The sequence below is a fragment of the Nomascus leucogenys genome, chromosome 4, assembly GCF_006542625.1.
Source record: "Nomascus leucogenys isolate Asia chromosome 4, Asia_NLE_v1, whole genome shotgun sequence".
Lineage (NCBI taxonomy): Eukaryota > Metazoa > Chordata > Mammalia > Primates > Hylobatidae > Nomascus > Nomascus leucogenys.
The window spans coordinates 78,042,014-78,054,869 of NC_044384.1; the positions used below are offsets into that span (position 1 = coordinate 78,042,014).

General features: G+C 35.4%; 1 protein-coding gene across 2 annotated transcripts in view; it reads left to right on the top strand.

The window, feature by feature from the left end:
- ZFP91 (ZFP91 zinc finger protein) overlaps nucleotides 1–12,856 on the top strand; it is a 42,733-nt gene that overhangs the window by 25,880 nt on the left and 3,997 nt on the right. Inside the window, exons 3-10 of one of the 2 annotated variants that reach the window (XM_003275342.4) lie at nucleotides 5,589–5,798; nucleotides 6,052–6,088; nucleotides 6,704–6,808; nucleotides 7,357–7,491; nucleotides 8,073–8,123; nucleotides 8,556–8,634; nucleotides 10,060–10,174; nucleotides 12,553–12,652. In XM_003275342.4, the coding sequence (XP_003275390.1) occupies nucleotides 5,589–5,798; nucleotides 6,052–6,088; nucleotides 6,704–6,808; nucleotides 7,357–7,491; nucleotides 8,073–8,123; nucleotides 8,556–8,634; nucleotides 10,060–10,174; nucleotides 12,553–12,652 (832 nt within the window). The remainder of the gene's footprint in view (nucleotides 1–5,588; nucleotides 5,799–6,051; nucleotides 6,089–6,703; nucleotides 6,809–7,356; nucleotides 7,492–8,072; nucleotides 8,124–8,555; nucleotides 8,635–10,059; nucleotides 10,175–12,552; nucleotides 12,653–12,856) is intronic. The other variant, XM_012498696.2, reaches the window with a different exon arrangement.

Below are 12,856 nucleotides of genomic sequence, written 5' to 3' on the forward strand. Positions count from 1 at the left end.
GGTGCAATCTCTGCTCACTGCAAGCTCCGCCTCCCAGGTTCACGCCATTCTCCTGCCTCAGCCTCTCCGAGTAGCTGGGACTACAGGCGCCCGCCACCACGCCCGGCTAATTTTTTGTATTTTTAGTAGAGACGGGGTTTCACCGTGGTCTCGATCTCCTGACCTCGTGATCCGCCCACCTCGGCCTCCCAAAGTGCTGGGATTACAAGCGTGAGCCACCGCGCCCGGCCGATTTCTGTTGTTTTAAGACATCCCAGTTTGTTGTGATTTGGTAGAGCAGCCCTGGTAGACTAATACATTATTTCAGCTCTCTCTTGCTTACTATTCACATGTAATATCTTAATCCATTCTTTTACATTGAACCTGTTTGTGTCTTTGGACCTGAAGCAAACTTGTCCACTATGGCCCGCAGTCTGAATGCAGCTCAGGACAGCTTTGAATGTGTCTCAACACAAAATCGTAAACGTTCTTAACACATTATGATCTCTTTTTAAAATTTTTTTATCTCATCAGCTATCATTAGTGTATTTTATGTGTGGCCCAAGACATGTCATCTTCTTCCAATGTGGCCCAGGGAAGCCAAAATATTGGACACCCAGGTCTAACGTGAGTTTCTTGTAGACAAACTGTAGATTGGTTGTATTTTTTGTTAATCCATTCTGCTAATATGTACCTTTTAATTCCACAGTTTATATATATTTAAATTACAGATAAGAATGGCCTGCCATTTTGCTTTGTATTTTCTACCTGTCTTAATATCTTTTATTTTGATCTTCATTTTCTTTTTATTTCCTTCTTTGTGTTGCAGATATATGGCAGTGTACCATTTTCTCTTTTCATTTTCTGTGTATTTTTATTTTCTTAGTGGTTACCTGGGGATTGCATTTAGTACTTTAAACTTTATCTAGTTTAATGCCAGTTTAGCTTCAGTAGTAAACATATCTCTGCTCTGTACTGTTCTGTGCCTCACCAGTTATGTTATTGTTGCAAAGTGTATGTTTTGATGTCAAATGCCCATTAACATAAATTTATAATTGCTATTTTATACATTTGTCTTTCAAATCATGTAGGGAGAAAAAGGAGTTACAAATCAAAAGTACAATATCATATTTTTGCCTTTGTAATTATCTTTGCCAGTGTTTTAATTTATGGCTTTCAGTGCTCTCTAGTGTCCTTTAATTTCATCTTAGAGGATTCCTCACAGCATTTTTTATAGGGCAGATCTGCTAGTGATAATCTGTTTTTGATTTTCTGGTAATGTCTTAATTTCATCTTCGTTTTTAAAGAATAGTTTGGGCAGCTGTAGAATTCTTGCTTGATGATTTTTTTTTCTTTCATCACTTTGTTATCACACTGCCTTCTGACTTCCATGGTTTCTGATGAGAGGCTGTTAATCTTGTTGAGCATTCCTTATTGCTGATGAGTCACTTCTTGCTGTTTTTATGATTCTATGTATTTGTCTTTCTACCAATTGTATAATGTGTCTGGGTGGGAATCTCTTTCATTTATCCTACTAGAAGTTAGGTAAAGTTCTTGTTTGTACAGACTTTATTCCCCAATAGTTTTTCAAATATTCTTTCTGTTCATTTTCTCCTCTCCTTCTGCAAATCTTATTATGCATCTGTTGGCATGCTTAATTGTTGTCTAAACGATCTCTTAGGCTTTATTTTTCTTTATTCTTTTTTTCTTTACATTCTTTATACTAGATCATCTCTGTTGGCCTAGCTTAAAGTTCACTGATTCTTCTTTTTCAAGTCTGCAGTGAATTTTTTATTTCAGTTATTATACTTCCCAGCTCCAGAATTTTTTTCCCTTAGTTCCTTTTTTTTTTTTTTTTTTTTTTTTGAGATGGAGTTTCGCTCTTGTCGCCTATGCTGGAGTGCAATGGTGTTATCTTGGCTCACTGCAACCTCCACCTCCTGAGTTCAAGTGATTCTCCTACCTCAGCCTCCCAAGTAGCTGGGAATACAGGGATGCACTGCTACAAGCAGCCCAGCTAATTCTTGTATTTTTAGTAGAGATGGGGTTTTGCCACATTGGCCAGGCTGGTCTCAAACCCCTGACCTCAGGTGATCCGCCCACCTTGGTCTCCCAGAGTGCTGGGATTACAGGTGCAAGCCACTGTACCCAGCCTCTCTTGGTTCCTTTTTTATAGTTATCTTTTTATTGATATTCTGTATTTGTTGAGACATATTTTTTCTGATTTCCTTTAGTACTTTGTCAGTGATTTTCTTTAGCTCTGATTTTCTTTAGTTCTTTAAACATTTTTTTTTTACAACTTTTATTTTAGATTCGGGGGTACATGTGCAGGTTTGTTACTGGGGCATATTGTATGATATGAAATTTAGGATACAAATGATCCCATCACGCAGGTACTAAGCATAGTACCCGGTAGTTTTTCGACCTCCCCCCAATAATCTCCAGTTTCTGTTGTTGCCATCTTTATGTCCATGAGTACCTAATGTTTAGCTCCTACTTCGGTCTCTGTGGTCTCTAAAGGTTCTGGTCCTTTTGCTTATATTCATCAAGTGATTTGACAGATTTCCTTAAATGTCTTTACTTACCTTTTTCTCGATTCAGTGCTCCCTTGGCTTTTATAACCTTTAACTATTGTCAAGAGTTTCCACAAAGTTGATTCTGACAGTTTTTGTTCATGATGTGTTTATTTCTGGAGGGACATTTTTGCTGTCATCTCTGACAGTGTTTTTTTTTTAAGACTAGATGTTTAGGGGACGGGAGCAGTAGTATTCAATAAGATAGGCTATTATGCCTTATTCATAATGGTAAGCGATTGTTATCAAATTGACATCATTTATCCAATGAGTAAAATCCACAGTATTGGAGGTTGTGGGCATACCATCCTTTCATCATGAAGAAGAAAGGAGCTTTGTTGAGGACAGGAGGTTATGGAGTGGGTTCAAAGTCCAACTCGGTACAGTTGGGTTAAGGAAAAAATAGATGTTTCTATTATTAAATGTTGTAATACTTCATAGGTGGTATTGAATTGTTCTTTTTGATGAAATTGTTTTAAAAGTAGTCATGACCTATATGTAGAAGTCCTTCATTATTAATCTCAAAATATGATTTCTAAATCTAGGTGTCCTTAGCTAACCTTGTGATTTTGAATAAGCTGCTTCTTTGGTTTTCCAGATACTTTATGGGTAAAACGTAATGGATTGTGCTTAGACTGAATGGCCTTTGAGGTATTTTCACCTATATTAATGTTTTATTTTTTATTTTTTCTATTAGAATAGCTCAGATAGGAGGGTGATGCAATAATGAATGGAAAAGACAGCTGAAAGGAAATGCACAACTGATTTTGATGGTTGTTTGGAACTGTTCGCACTGCTGTTTATCTCTGTTTCAAACTAATTTCATTACTTCAGTATATTGTCATAAAACTTTCAGTGTAATTAAAGCTAAAATAGCCTATAGTCACCACATTGCTCCATAGTAAACTATTTTTCAATGTTAAGCAAAAATGTTGCCCTACTGTATATATAGTTTTGTGTCTTTTTTATACATTTAACAATATTTTTGCTGATAATTCCATGTCATTTTTAACATAAACCTACCTCTATATAGTATTCCATCATAGTAAGGTATCATGGTTTATTTAAGAACTTTATCTTTGACAGAGGGTTAGGTTGTTTCTGTTCTTTGCTATTATAAACATGCTACAGTTAACCTCCATGTGGTAGTTTATATTTCTAGGGCATATACTTAAAGGTGAAATTACTACACATATTTTTGGACCTTCCTTGGAAGTAGCCAGTACTTACGAATTTCTTGTATCTTCTTCCAGAAATGTTATTATAGTATGTAAGATATATATACACACTCACACACACACACACACTGTAATGACTAATGTATAGCACTGTTTTTAAGTAGTAGAAGAGTAGAAAACTAAACATTCAAAGGGGGATTGGTTTCATAAGTTACATATTTGTGTGTATATATGTATCTCTTACATATGTACACAATTATTTGTGAAACCAATCCCTCTTTGAATGTTTAGCTTTCTACTCTTCTACTACTTAAAAACAGTGCTATACGTTAGTCATTTATAAATATGATTGTAATTTTGTAGGATAAATTTCTAGTAGTTGAACGTCATGTGGAAAGGTATATACATTTATAATTTTGATGTATATCGTCAAATTGGTCTGCCTGGAGGTTTTGCTAATACATTATCATATGTGTGTTAGAGTACCTGTTTTCCCACAGTCTTGACAATACATTATGTTGTCAAATGTGATCATCCCTAATATGATACATGAAAAATGGTGTCATGCTATCGTTTTGAGTCTGTTGTTCCGAGTGGATTGAGCTTTGAGCTTTTGTTTTTGTTTTTTCGTTCCTGTTTTTCTTTTCTTTTTTGGAATGGAGTCTTGCTCTTTTGCCGAGGCTGGAGTGCAGTGGCGCAGTCTCAGCTCACTGCAACCTCCGCCTCCCGGGTTCAAGTGATTCTCCTGCCTCAGCCTCCCCAGTAGCTGGGATTGCAGGTATGCACCACCACACCTGACTAATTTTTGTATTTTTAGTGGAGACGGGGTTTCACCATGTTGGCCAGGCTGGTCACAAATGCCTGACCTTGTGATCTGCCCGCCTTGGCCACTCAAAGTGCTGGGATTACAGGTGTGAGCCACTGCGCCCGGCCTGTTAGTTCCTATTTTTCTATTGGGTTATTAGAATTTGTTTATGGTTGATTTTTGCCATGTGGAAAATTGTTTTTATGTGTATCTTATGACTTGAAATTTTATTACTGGGCCTTTCCCATTCTAAGTTTATTAAAGAATCTTCTATTGTTAAAAATGGGCTCACTTCTAATGTACTTTTTTTTATATAGGTCTGAGTAATTAGCTACTCCAGGTATGAAAGCCAGTTTCTGAGATTAACTTTTTATTAGTTACTACTCAAGAGAGGATGACCTACCGTAATTCATTCACCCTTAAAACATGACAAAATACAGGATAACAATAACAGATTTTGTGTGTGCTCCTGTACACAGTGTCTTATAGGACAACTGAAACAGAATAGCACCAGAGCTGGACTTTACCATTCAGTTGCTCTATAGATTAGTTCAAATTTATAGTGTAGTTCTAAGAAAAACTCTTGATTAGAGTGAAAAGTACTCTTGTTAGGAATTCCTCTTTAGTAATTTGTTATAGACTTGTTTGGTTGTAAATAACATCTAGATCTATGGTTCTTTCTTTTTGGTGCCTCTGTAGTTCTGGTCATCTTTTTGGGACTAATTTAGTTTCTTTTAACTTAGATCTAAAAGGTAGAATTTCATGAATCCAATTACTTAAGTGTATTTTGCATAGTTAGCATTGCATTTTTTAGAAGATAAGGCAGTATAAAATTACTACTTTGCAACATGAAGTAATTTCTTTAGCATGATGACATTAAGGATAAGTTTTATCTCATTTTCCTTTTTTTTTATTATTTCAATAAAAGTCTTCGGTTTTTTTTCCTTTGAGAATATTTAATTTATCTTCAACTGTATTTACAATTAGTAGATATATAGGGTTGGTTATTGGTTAACTGTAAACTTAAAGAGAATGGTATGTCTTTTTATTTAGATCCCAAGGAAGAAAAAGAGGAAGAAGACGATTCTGCCCTCCCTCAGGAAGTTTCCATTGCTGCATCTAGACCTAGCCGGGGCTGGCGTAGTAGTAGGACATCTGTTTCTCGCCATCGTGATACAGAGAACACCCGAAGCTCTCGGTCCAAGACCGGTTCATTACAGCTCATTTGCAAGTCAGAACCAAATACAGACCAACTTGATTATGGTACAGTACAACTAGAATATGGCTGTTTACTAATTAGTTGCTGTTACATTATAAATGTAATGTTGAACATTTGCCTTAACAGCTTAACTGTCAGGGGCAGGTGTGATGGTGTAGGTAGTATTTCTTTGAACGGTTTGCAGATATTCTGCTTTTGTGTAATTACCCCATGCAGTAATTTGATTTGCATTTCTTGACTGCAGAGAGAAAATATATCTACACTAATAAAATTTTGTTTTTTGCTTTGTTTTTCTAGATGTTGGAGAAGAGCATCAGTCTCCAGGTGGCATTAGGTAAAAAAACATTAATATTTCATTTTTAAACCTTTGGGGACATAGCATAGTCACAGTAAATCATTCAGAAGTTGCTTCCATTTGAAATTATTTTGAGCTGTGAGAGAAATTAACTTCAGTTTTGATACTGCATTTAGATTCCATGTTGAGCTTGATTAGAACTTAAACCATGTAATCTACTTACATAGCTTAGAAATCATGTCTTGAGCATCTTCTGTGTTTGGACTTATTCCATGGTAGGCACTAATGTGAAATATGGGTGTTTTTGGCCAAGGTTTTGAGATTTTATTGGAATCTTTTGTGTTGTGATTTATCTGTTAATAGGTCTTTTGATATAGCAGATCACCAGACAGTATTACAAAGTCAGTTGTTTCTTAACTTTTAATGCCATTGAGTTGTCATCACCCTGTCTTTATCTAGGATTTATGTCTTTTTAGTTTCAATCATTATTCTTTGTGATAAAGCAGCTAGATTTCAGTCCAGTTAGGTCATTAGGATGAAAGTGCTAGATGACTTTATCAGTTTTTGGCTACCTCTTAAAAAATTACCAAATAAAATCCCCTCAGACATGATCCCTACAACCAGAATGTCTCATTTCTATTTACTTATTTTTAGTAGTGAAGAGGAAGAGGAGGAGGAAGAAGAGATGTTAATCAGTGAAGAGGAGATACCATTCAAAGATGACCCAAGAGATGAGACCTACAAACCCCACTTAGAAAGGCATGTCTCAGATTTTACTGCAGACATGTCAATGAAATATAAGTAGGAAAGCACTGTTGCATGCTTTTATTTTGTCTATTGCCCAACTAATGGGTGTAGAATTAATGTTAAATGAGTAATTAATTATGCACTTCTTTTGTAAGTCTAACACCTTACCATACTCTGATAATAATCCTCTCTCCCATTTGTAGAACTTTATTTTGATTATATACAAGTTTTTATAAGTCTGCATGTTTTATCTCAACAAAGTATCATGAATTGCGTGAATACTTAGAATTTTTTAACTTATTGTCTTGTTTCTCTTTACAATTATAGTGAGATTTGATTTACAGGCATCTTTAGTCTGGGGAGGGTTCATTCCATGAGCAACATATACATATATTTGGATCATTACTACACATGTGAGGATGATTGGTAGGAAATCACATTCATGAACTGAGGAGAGTAGTTTTATAACAAATCAATGATAACTCTAAGCTTTAATTTGTTGTCATAGTCTTCCTTGAAAAGATCTTTTGTCTAGTATTGAAATCCATTTGTGTTTTCAGGGAAACCCCAAAGCCACGGAGAAAATCAGGGAAGGTAAAAGAAGAGAAGGAGAAGAAGGAAATTAAAGTGGAAGTAGAGGTGGAGGTGAAAGAAGAGGAGAATGAAATTAGAGAGGATGAGGAACCTCCGAGGAAGTGAGTAGGCAATTATTATTAAAAATGGAAATCTAACAGATTTTGAAACAACCAGTGGAAAAAAGAGTGGGAGTGTGAGGAAGGATGTTGACATGTACATGCTTCAAAATATGTATTTTTTAACTTAAAAAAATTTGGCCTCAAGCAGCTGACAATTTCACTGGAGAGACTGAGTAAAAAAATGTTTAGGTTTTTTAGTTCTATTGCAAGGAGAAGGTATTTTTTATTCTTAGTGTTTTTAGTTGATACGTGGTAGCAACTCTAAAAGTAATACATTGAGATTCATCTAAGTCTTTCATAGTATTGCATAGTTTATGGAAGGTATATATTTAATCTGTCTTACAGACTGATTTGAAAGTGAAATTACTTCAGTGTAAAATTACTTGCTTGATTTGCCACATATGTCTTTGACTTTACGTATTCTTGGTTATCCTTTGTCACTTGTTCTTTGGCCGTGTGCGTACGTGCGTGTGTGTGTGTGTGTGTGTGTCTTCAGAGTGTGTGTGTGTGTCTTCAGCCAGCCTTCACTGTGTAAGTTTTGATTCAGAATATGTCTACTGTTACCCTGTCTTCAATTATAGGAGAGGAAGAAGACGAAAAGATGACAAAAGTCCACGTTTACCCAAAAGGAGGTGAGGAATTTTTACCTTTACTGTTTTACACCTTATTCCAATACCGGGCACTTGACTCACACATTTAGACTTCATGATAATCCTGCAGGAATGGGTATTTAAAAATTTCACAAAAGCAACTTCACTAATATCCTAGATGCACAGGTGTTATGATCTGTTTTCATTGTAAGATCTTGAAATTTCTAACAATCTTAATACTTTACCTTTGGGGGGTTATTAGTTTATTTGTGTTACTTTTTAATTCTGTCAAATATTTACTAGTTCTTGGTTACTTCTAATACAAATTCTGTGTAATCTGTATAGTACTAAAGAGATTTTAATTCTTCCTACTATAAAATAGCTATTCCCGATAGCACAGTTTGAGTCAGAGGCCACTGTGCAGAGTGCCACTTCTTTTTTTTTGCTAACTTTTCTTCTGCATTTTGATAATAGAAAAAAGCCTCCAATCCAATATGTCCGTTGTGAGATGGAAGGATGTGGAACTGTCCTTGCCCACCCTCGCTATTTGCAGGTCAGTGAAGTTGTTATATAAGAGCCTTTCAGGTTGTGTTCCATTACTTGTTCTTGCACCACGAGACTTTAATTTGTTGGCTTGTGTAGGCTTTATCGTTGACATATAATGTCAAGAAAAGTCTTTCTTTAAACGTAAAATGACTTTAACCCATTTATGCCTAGTGTTCCATTATTAGAACACTAAGCTTGGGCAAGTTATTTATATCCTACTGCTCAGGGTCATCACCAAGGTCTGATTTTTCACAAAAAAAAAAAAAAAAAAAACATTTGCAACCTCCAGCATAAATGGGTTAATCATTATTAGTCCATTTGTGCTGCTATAATAGAGTACCTGAGACTGGGTAATTTACAAAGAACATACATTTATTTATTAGCTTGTGGTTCTGGAGACTGGAAAGTCCAAAAGCGTGGTGCCCACATCTCACAAGGGCCTTTTAACTGTGTCAGCCCATGGTAGAAGGGCAAGAATGGGCTGAACTTGCTTTTGTAACAAATCTACTCCAATGATAATATCAACCCATTTATATAAAGGTAGAGCCCTTAAGACCTAAGCACCTCCCATTAGGTCCCGCCTTCCAACACTATCACATTGGGGATTAAGTTTCCAACACATGAACTGTGATGAACACATCCAAACTCATAGTACCTTCTGTTTAAAAAAAAAAAAAAAAAAAAAAGGTGACTAAGAATCTGAACCCAAATAGAGGACTTTCCTTGGAATCTTTCAATGTTACGGTAATTCCCAATGTGGTGTAACTACAGAGTAACAGATTTTATTTTAAAGTGATTTAGAAAAAAAGTAAAATTAGAACTCAAACCTGTGATTTCTTGGATACTGTGTAGAATGAATAAAAGACTTTGAGGTTTTGTTTTTATTTTTCTTGAGTAGATTATTATTATTATTTTTGATGAGTAAAGGTACCACTTATATTTGGGTTCGGCAGGAAACATGAAAGTGAAATATTGCTTAGGAAATACCTGTTTGATCTTCAGCAGCAAATATAACATGACACTAAGGCCTTACTTCTGGATTGTGGTTCAGTTATAACAATAGCTGCTCCTTCTCTGCTGTGTGCCATTTGCTGCTCTAAAGCACAGTACAATACATAATCTCTTATCCCCATAACAACACTTTGAGATAGTTATTGTTATCTTCATTTTACAAATGAGAACTGGAGCTTGAAATATTTGTCTCCTAAGATTACAAAGGCTAGTGAATGACAGACCCAAATTGGAAACCAGGTCTATATATTTCCATAGCCTATGTTCTTAGCCACTTTATTATACTCCCTCACTATCCATGTGTGAAATCTAAGTATTTGGTTGTCCTTCAGTACTTTTGACTTAGCAAAGACAAGTACTTTCAGGAAGCCTTAAGTTTTTTGGTTTTTTTTTTCCGCCCCTTTCGCTTTCTCTGTTTTAGCACCACATTAAATACCAGCATTTGCTGAAGAAGAAATATGTATGTCCCCATCCCTCCTGTGGACGACTCTTCAGGCTCCAGAAGCAACTTCTGCGACATGCCAAACATCATACAGGTACTTTTAAAATGTATTTATCAAGTAGGTAATTGCACTGTGCTTTAGTTTTGCATGTTGGTAATAATAACGTTTTTCTAACATAAATCTTTAAAGATTCTATAGTCAAGTGCGGGGAAAAGGTGTGAAAATAAAATCTAGTAAGACAAATTTTACAAGGGATGGACAGACTAGGACTTCTAAATTTTTATCCTTTGACTTCTTGAACTTCTGTGACCAGGATAATGATCTTTTATTGAGCATTTATTCTGTATCAACTGTGGACTAAACACGTTATGTATATTATTGCTAATCAGTCTATTCAACACCACTAAATTTGTTTATATTGATCTTATTTTACAGCTAAGAAACTAGAAGCTTGGCAGGATTAAGTAACCTGCCCATGGTCACATAGCTAGTTTTTAGGAGAAGCATAATACTCTGCTGCTATTGAAACTGTGCAGGCTAGCTGTTGAATTTGCATGTAAACTCCCATAGGAACTGTCAAAAAGTGATGCTGAGTGTCTGCAATATGTATTATAGAATAGACTCAAATTCAATTTATTTGTGACCACTGACCATCTCAGTGCAGTGTACGTAATAGGAACAAATTGGGTGCATACCACTGAGTATGTCCCAGACACTTGATAATTGCACATTACCTTCTCAACAGTCTTAGAGAGTAAGTCTAGGAATTCTAGTTGTAGAACTATATCTCCTGCCCAAGGTCATACTGATAAATGTAATAACTCCTTCATTTACTGTAGGCAAGTTACTTCTCTTTTCACTTTTCCTTCTCTGTGTTTTAAGGATACCAATATCAGTTATTGTAAGGATGAAATGAGATAATATAAAATGCTATTGACTACACAGAGCCTGGCACAATACCAGGATTGAACTTGAATCTTAATCACTCCAAAGTCTGCAGTTTTCTTATACCATGTTTCTTCAGAGTTATTTCCACAAGTAACAGTTATTTCTGTTTCTTGATAGGTACTGCAATTTCTCTGTTCCTTCTGCTCCCTGTTAATACTGTTTTATGCCATAGAAAAGTCATTTCTGAGAGCCACTTTAGATTGTTTTAGTTAAATATCACAAGCCTATGAAAAACTGTTTTATAAATTCAGTCCATTTCAAATATTTATATTTGGTTAATACAATTTATGATGTTAGTTTTCCTTTTGCAAATTAGTATATACAGACTTTTTTTTTGCAAATGTCATTTATTTAGCAAATAGACGCCCCACACAGGTTTGTCCTGCTGTGGAACTGGAAATGTGGACATGACCTGGGAGATGCTAAGAGTTTCCTAAGTTAGAACTGTGCATTTTTAGACTTTGCTATATAAAGCATGGAATACAGACCAACGAGCATTGACATCACTTGGGTTCTTATTAGAGATACAGAATCTCAGGCCCTGCTTCAGACCTGCTGAATCAGCATATACATTTAATAAGCTATCCGGTGATCTCTAAGCTGTTTGGAAAGGAGTATAAGATTAAATTGGATATTGTTCACCTTTTAACTTAAATTCATGTTTTCATTCTCATTAATTCTGGTAATTTGAAGCAAAAGGAGTAGAAAATGTAGTGGTCATTAATTCCACAAATATATATATTGAGCATCTCTTTGTGCACAGGCTTCTCAAACACGGTAAAGAAATGAATAAGTACAATGCTCCTTTGCTTCATAGATTCCACACCATGTTACCACATTCATCAGAAATCCTGCATAATGGAGTTCAGAGTGTTGTGAGTGACAAAGGGAGGTAGTTGAAAGGTGCAGAAGATGGGTAGGAGAATAAGGTAAAGTAGTACAGGTGTTGTTTACATATATTTGATAGCAGCAACTCCAGTCTTTTGAGAAAAGTTTATCTTGGGTAACATTTTTTAAGCCTGAAACAGGGTATGATTACCTCTGGATCAGTTTTCTTCTATATAGTGCCAAGTTCTTGTTTTTTTGTTTTTGTTTTGTTTGAATGCCAGATTCTTTCTGTGTAAGCATTCAGTTTTCATTGTGGAAAAAATTGTTTTAAGGAGTAAAATATATGGAAAATATAGTTGTTTACTTGCTAAACACTTGGTATCCAAGACCTGGATTAGTGGTAAAATTGAGATTAGGATTCCATTTCTTATATTTTTATCTAGTTTTTCTGTTTGTTTGTTTGTTTTTGTTTTTGTTTTTGTTTTTAAACAGGTCCTTATGCTACTGAATGTTGGATTTTTTTTTTTAAAGCAATATTTTTCTTTTTTAAATTTTGTTTACCCAAAGTGTTTATACATTGAAAACAGCATTGCTTTTACTCTATATTGCCTGCCCCATCATCTGCTTACTTACTGTAAGGGAATATACTTACAGGGTATCTAAATAGAACACTAACCGCAGTATTTTCTTCATAGATCAAAGGGATTATATCTGTGAATATTGTGCTCGGGCCTTCAAGAGTTCCCACAATCTGGCAGTGCACCGGATGATTCACACTGGCGAGAAGCCATTACAGTGAGTATTATTTACTGGTGAACATCTGGGTGAGAAGGATATATGCCCTGCTTGAAGGTTTGCCGCTTTACAAACATATTAGTTGCCACTGCTGTTTACTTTCATCAAATAAATGAGTGGATATTGATTGGGGCATTAGTTAGAGGCCTTTTTCTTAGTTTCCCTCTGTTTTTCAGGCAAACAGAAGAAGATCAGATTAGTTTT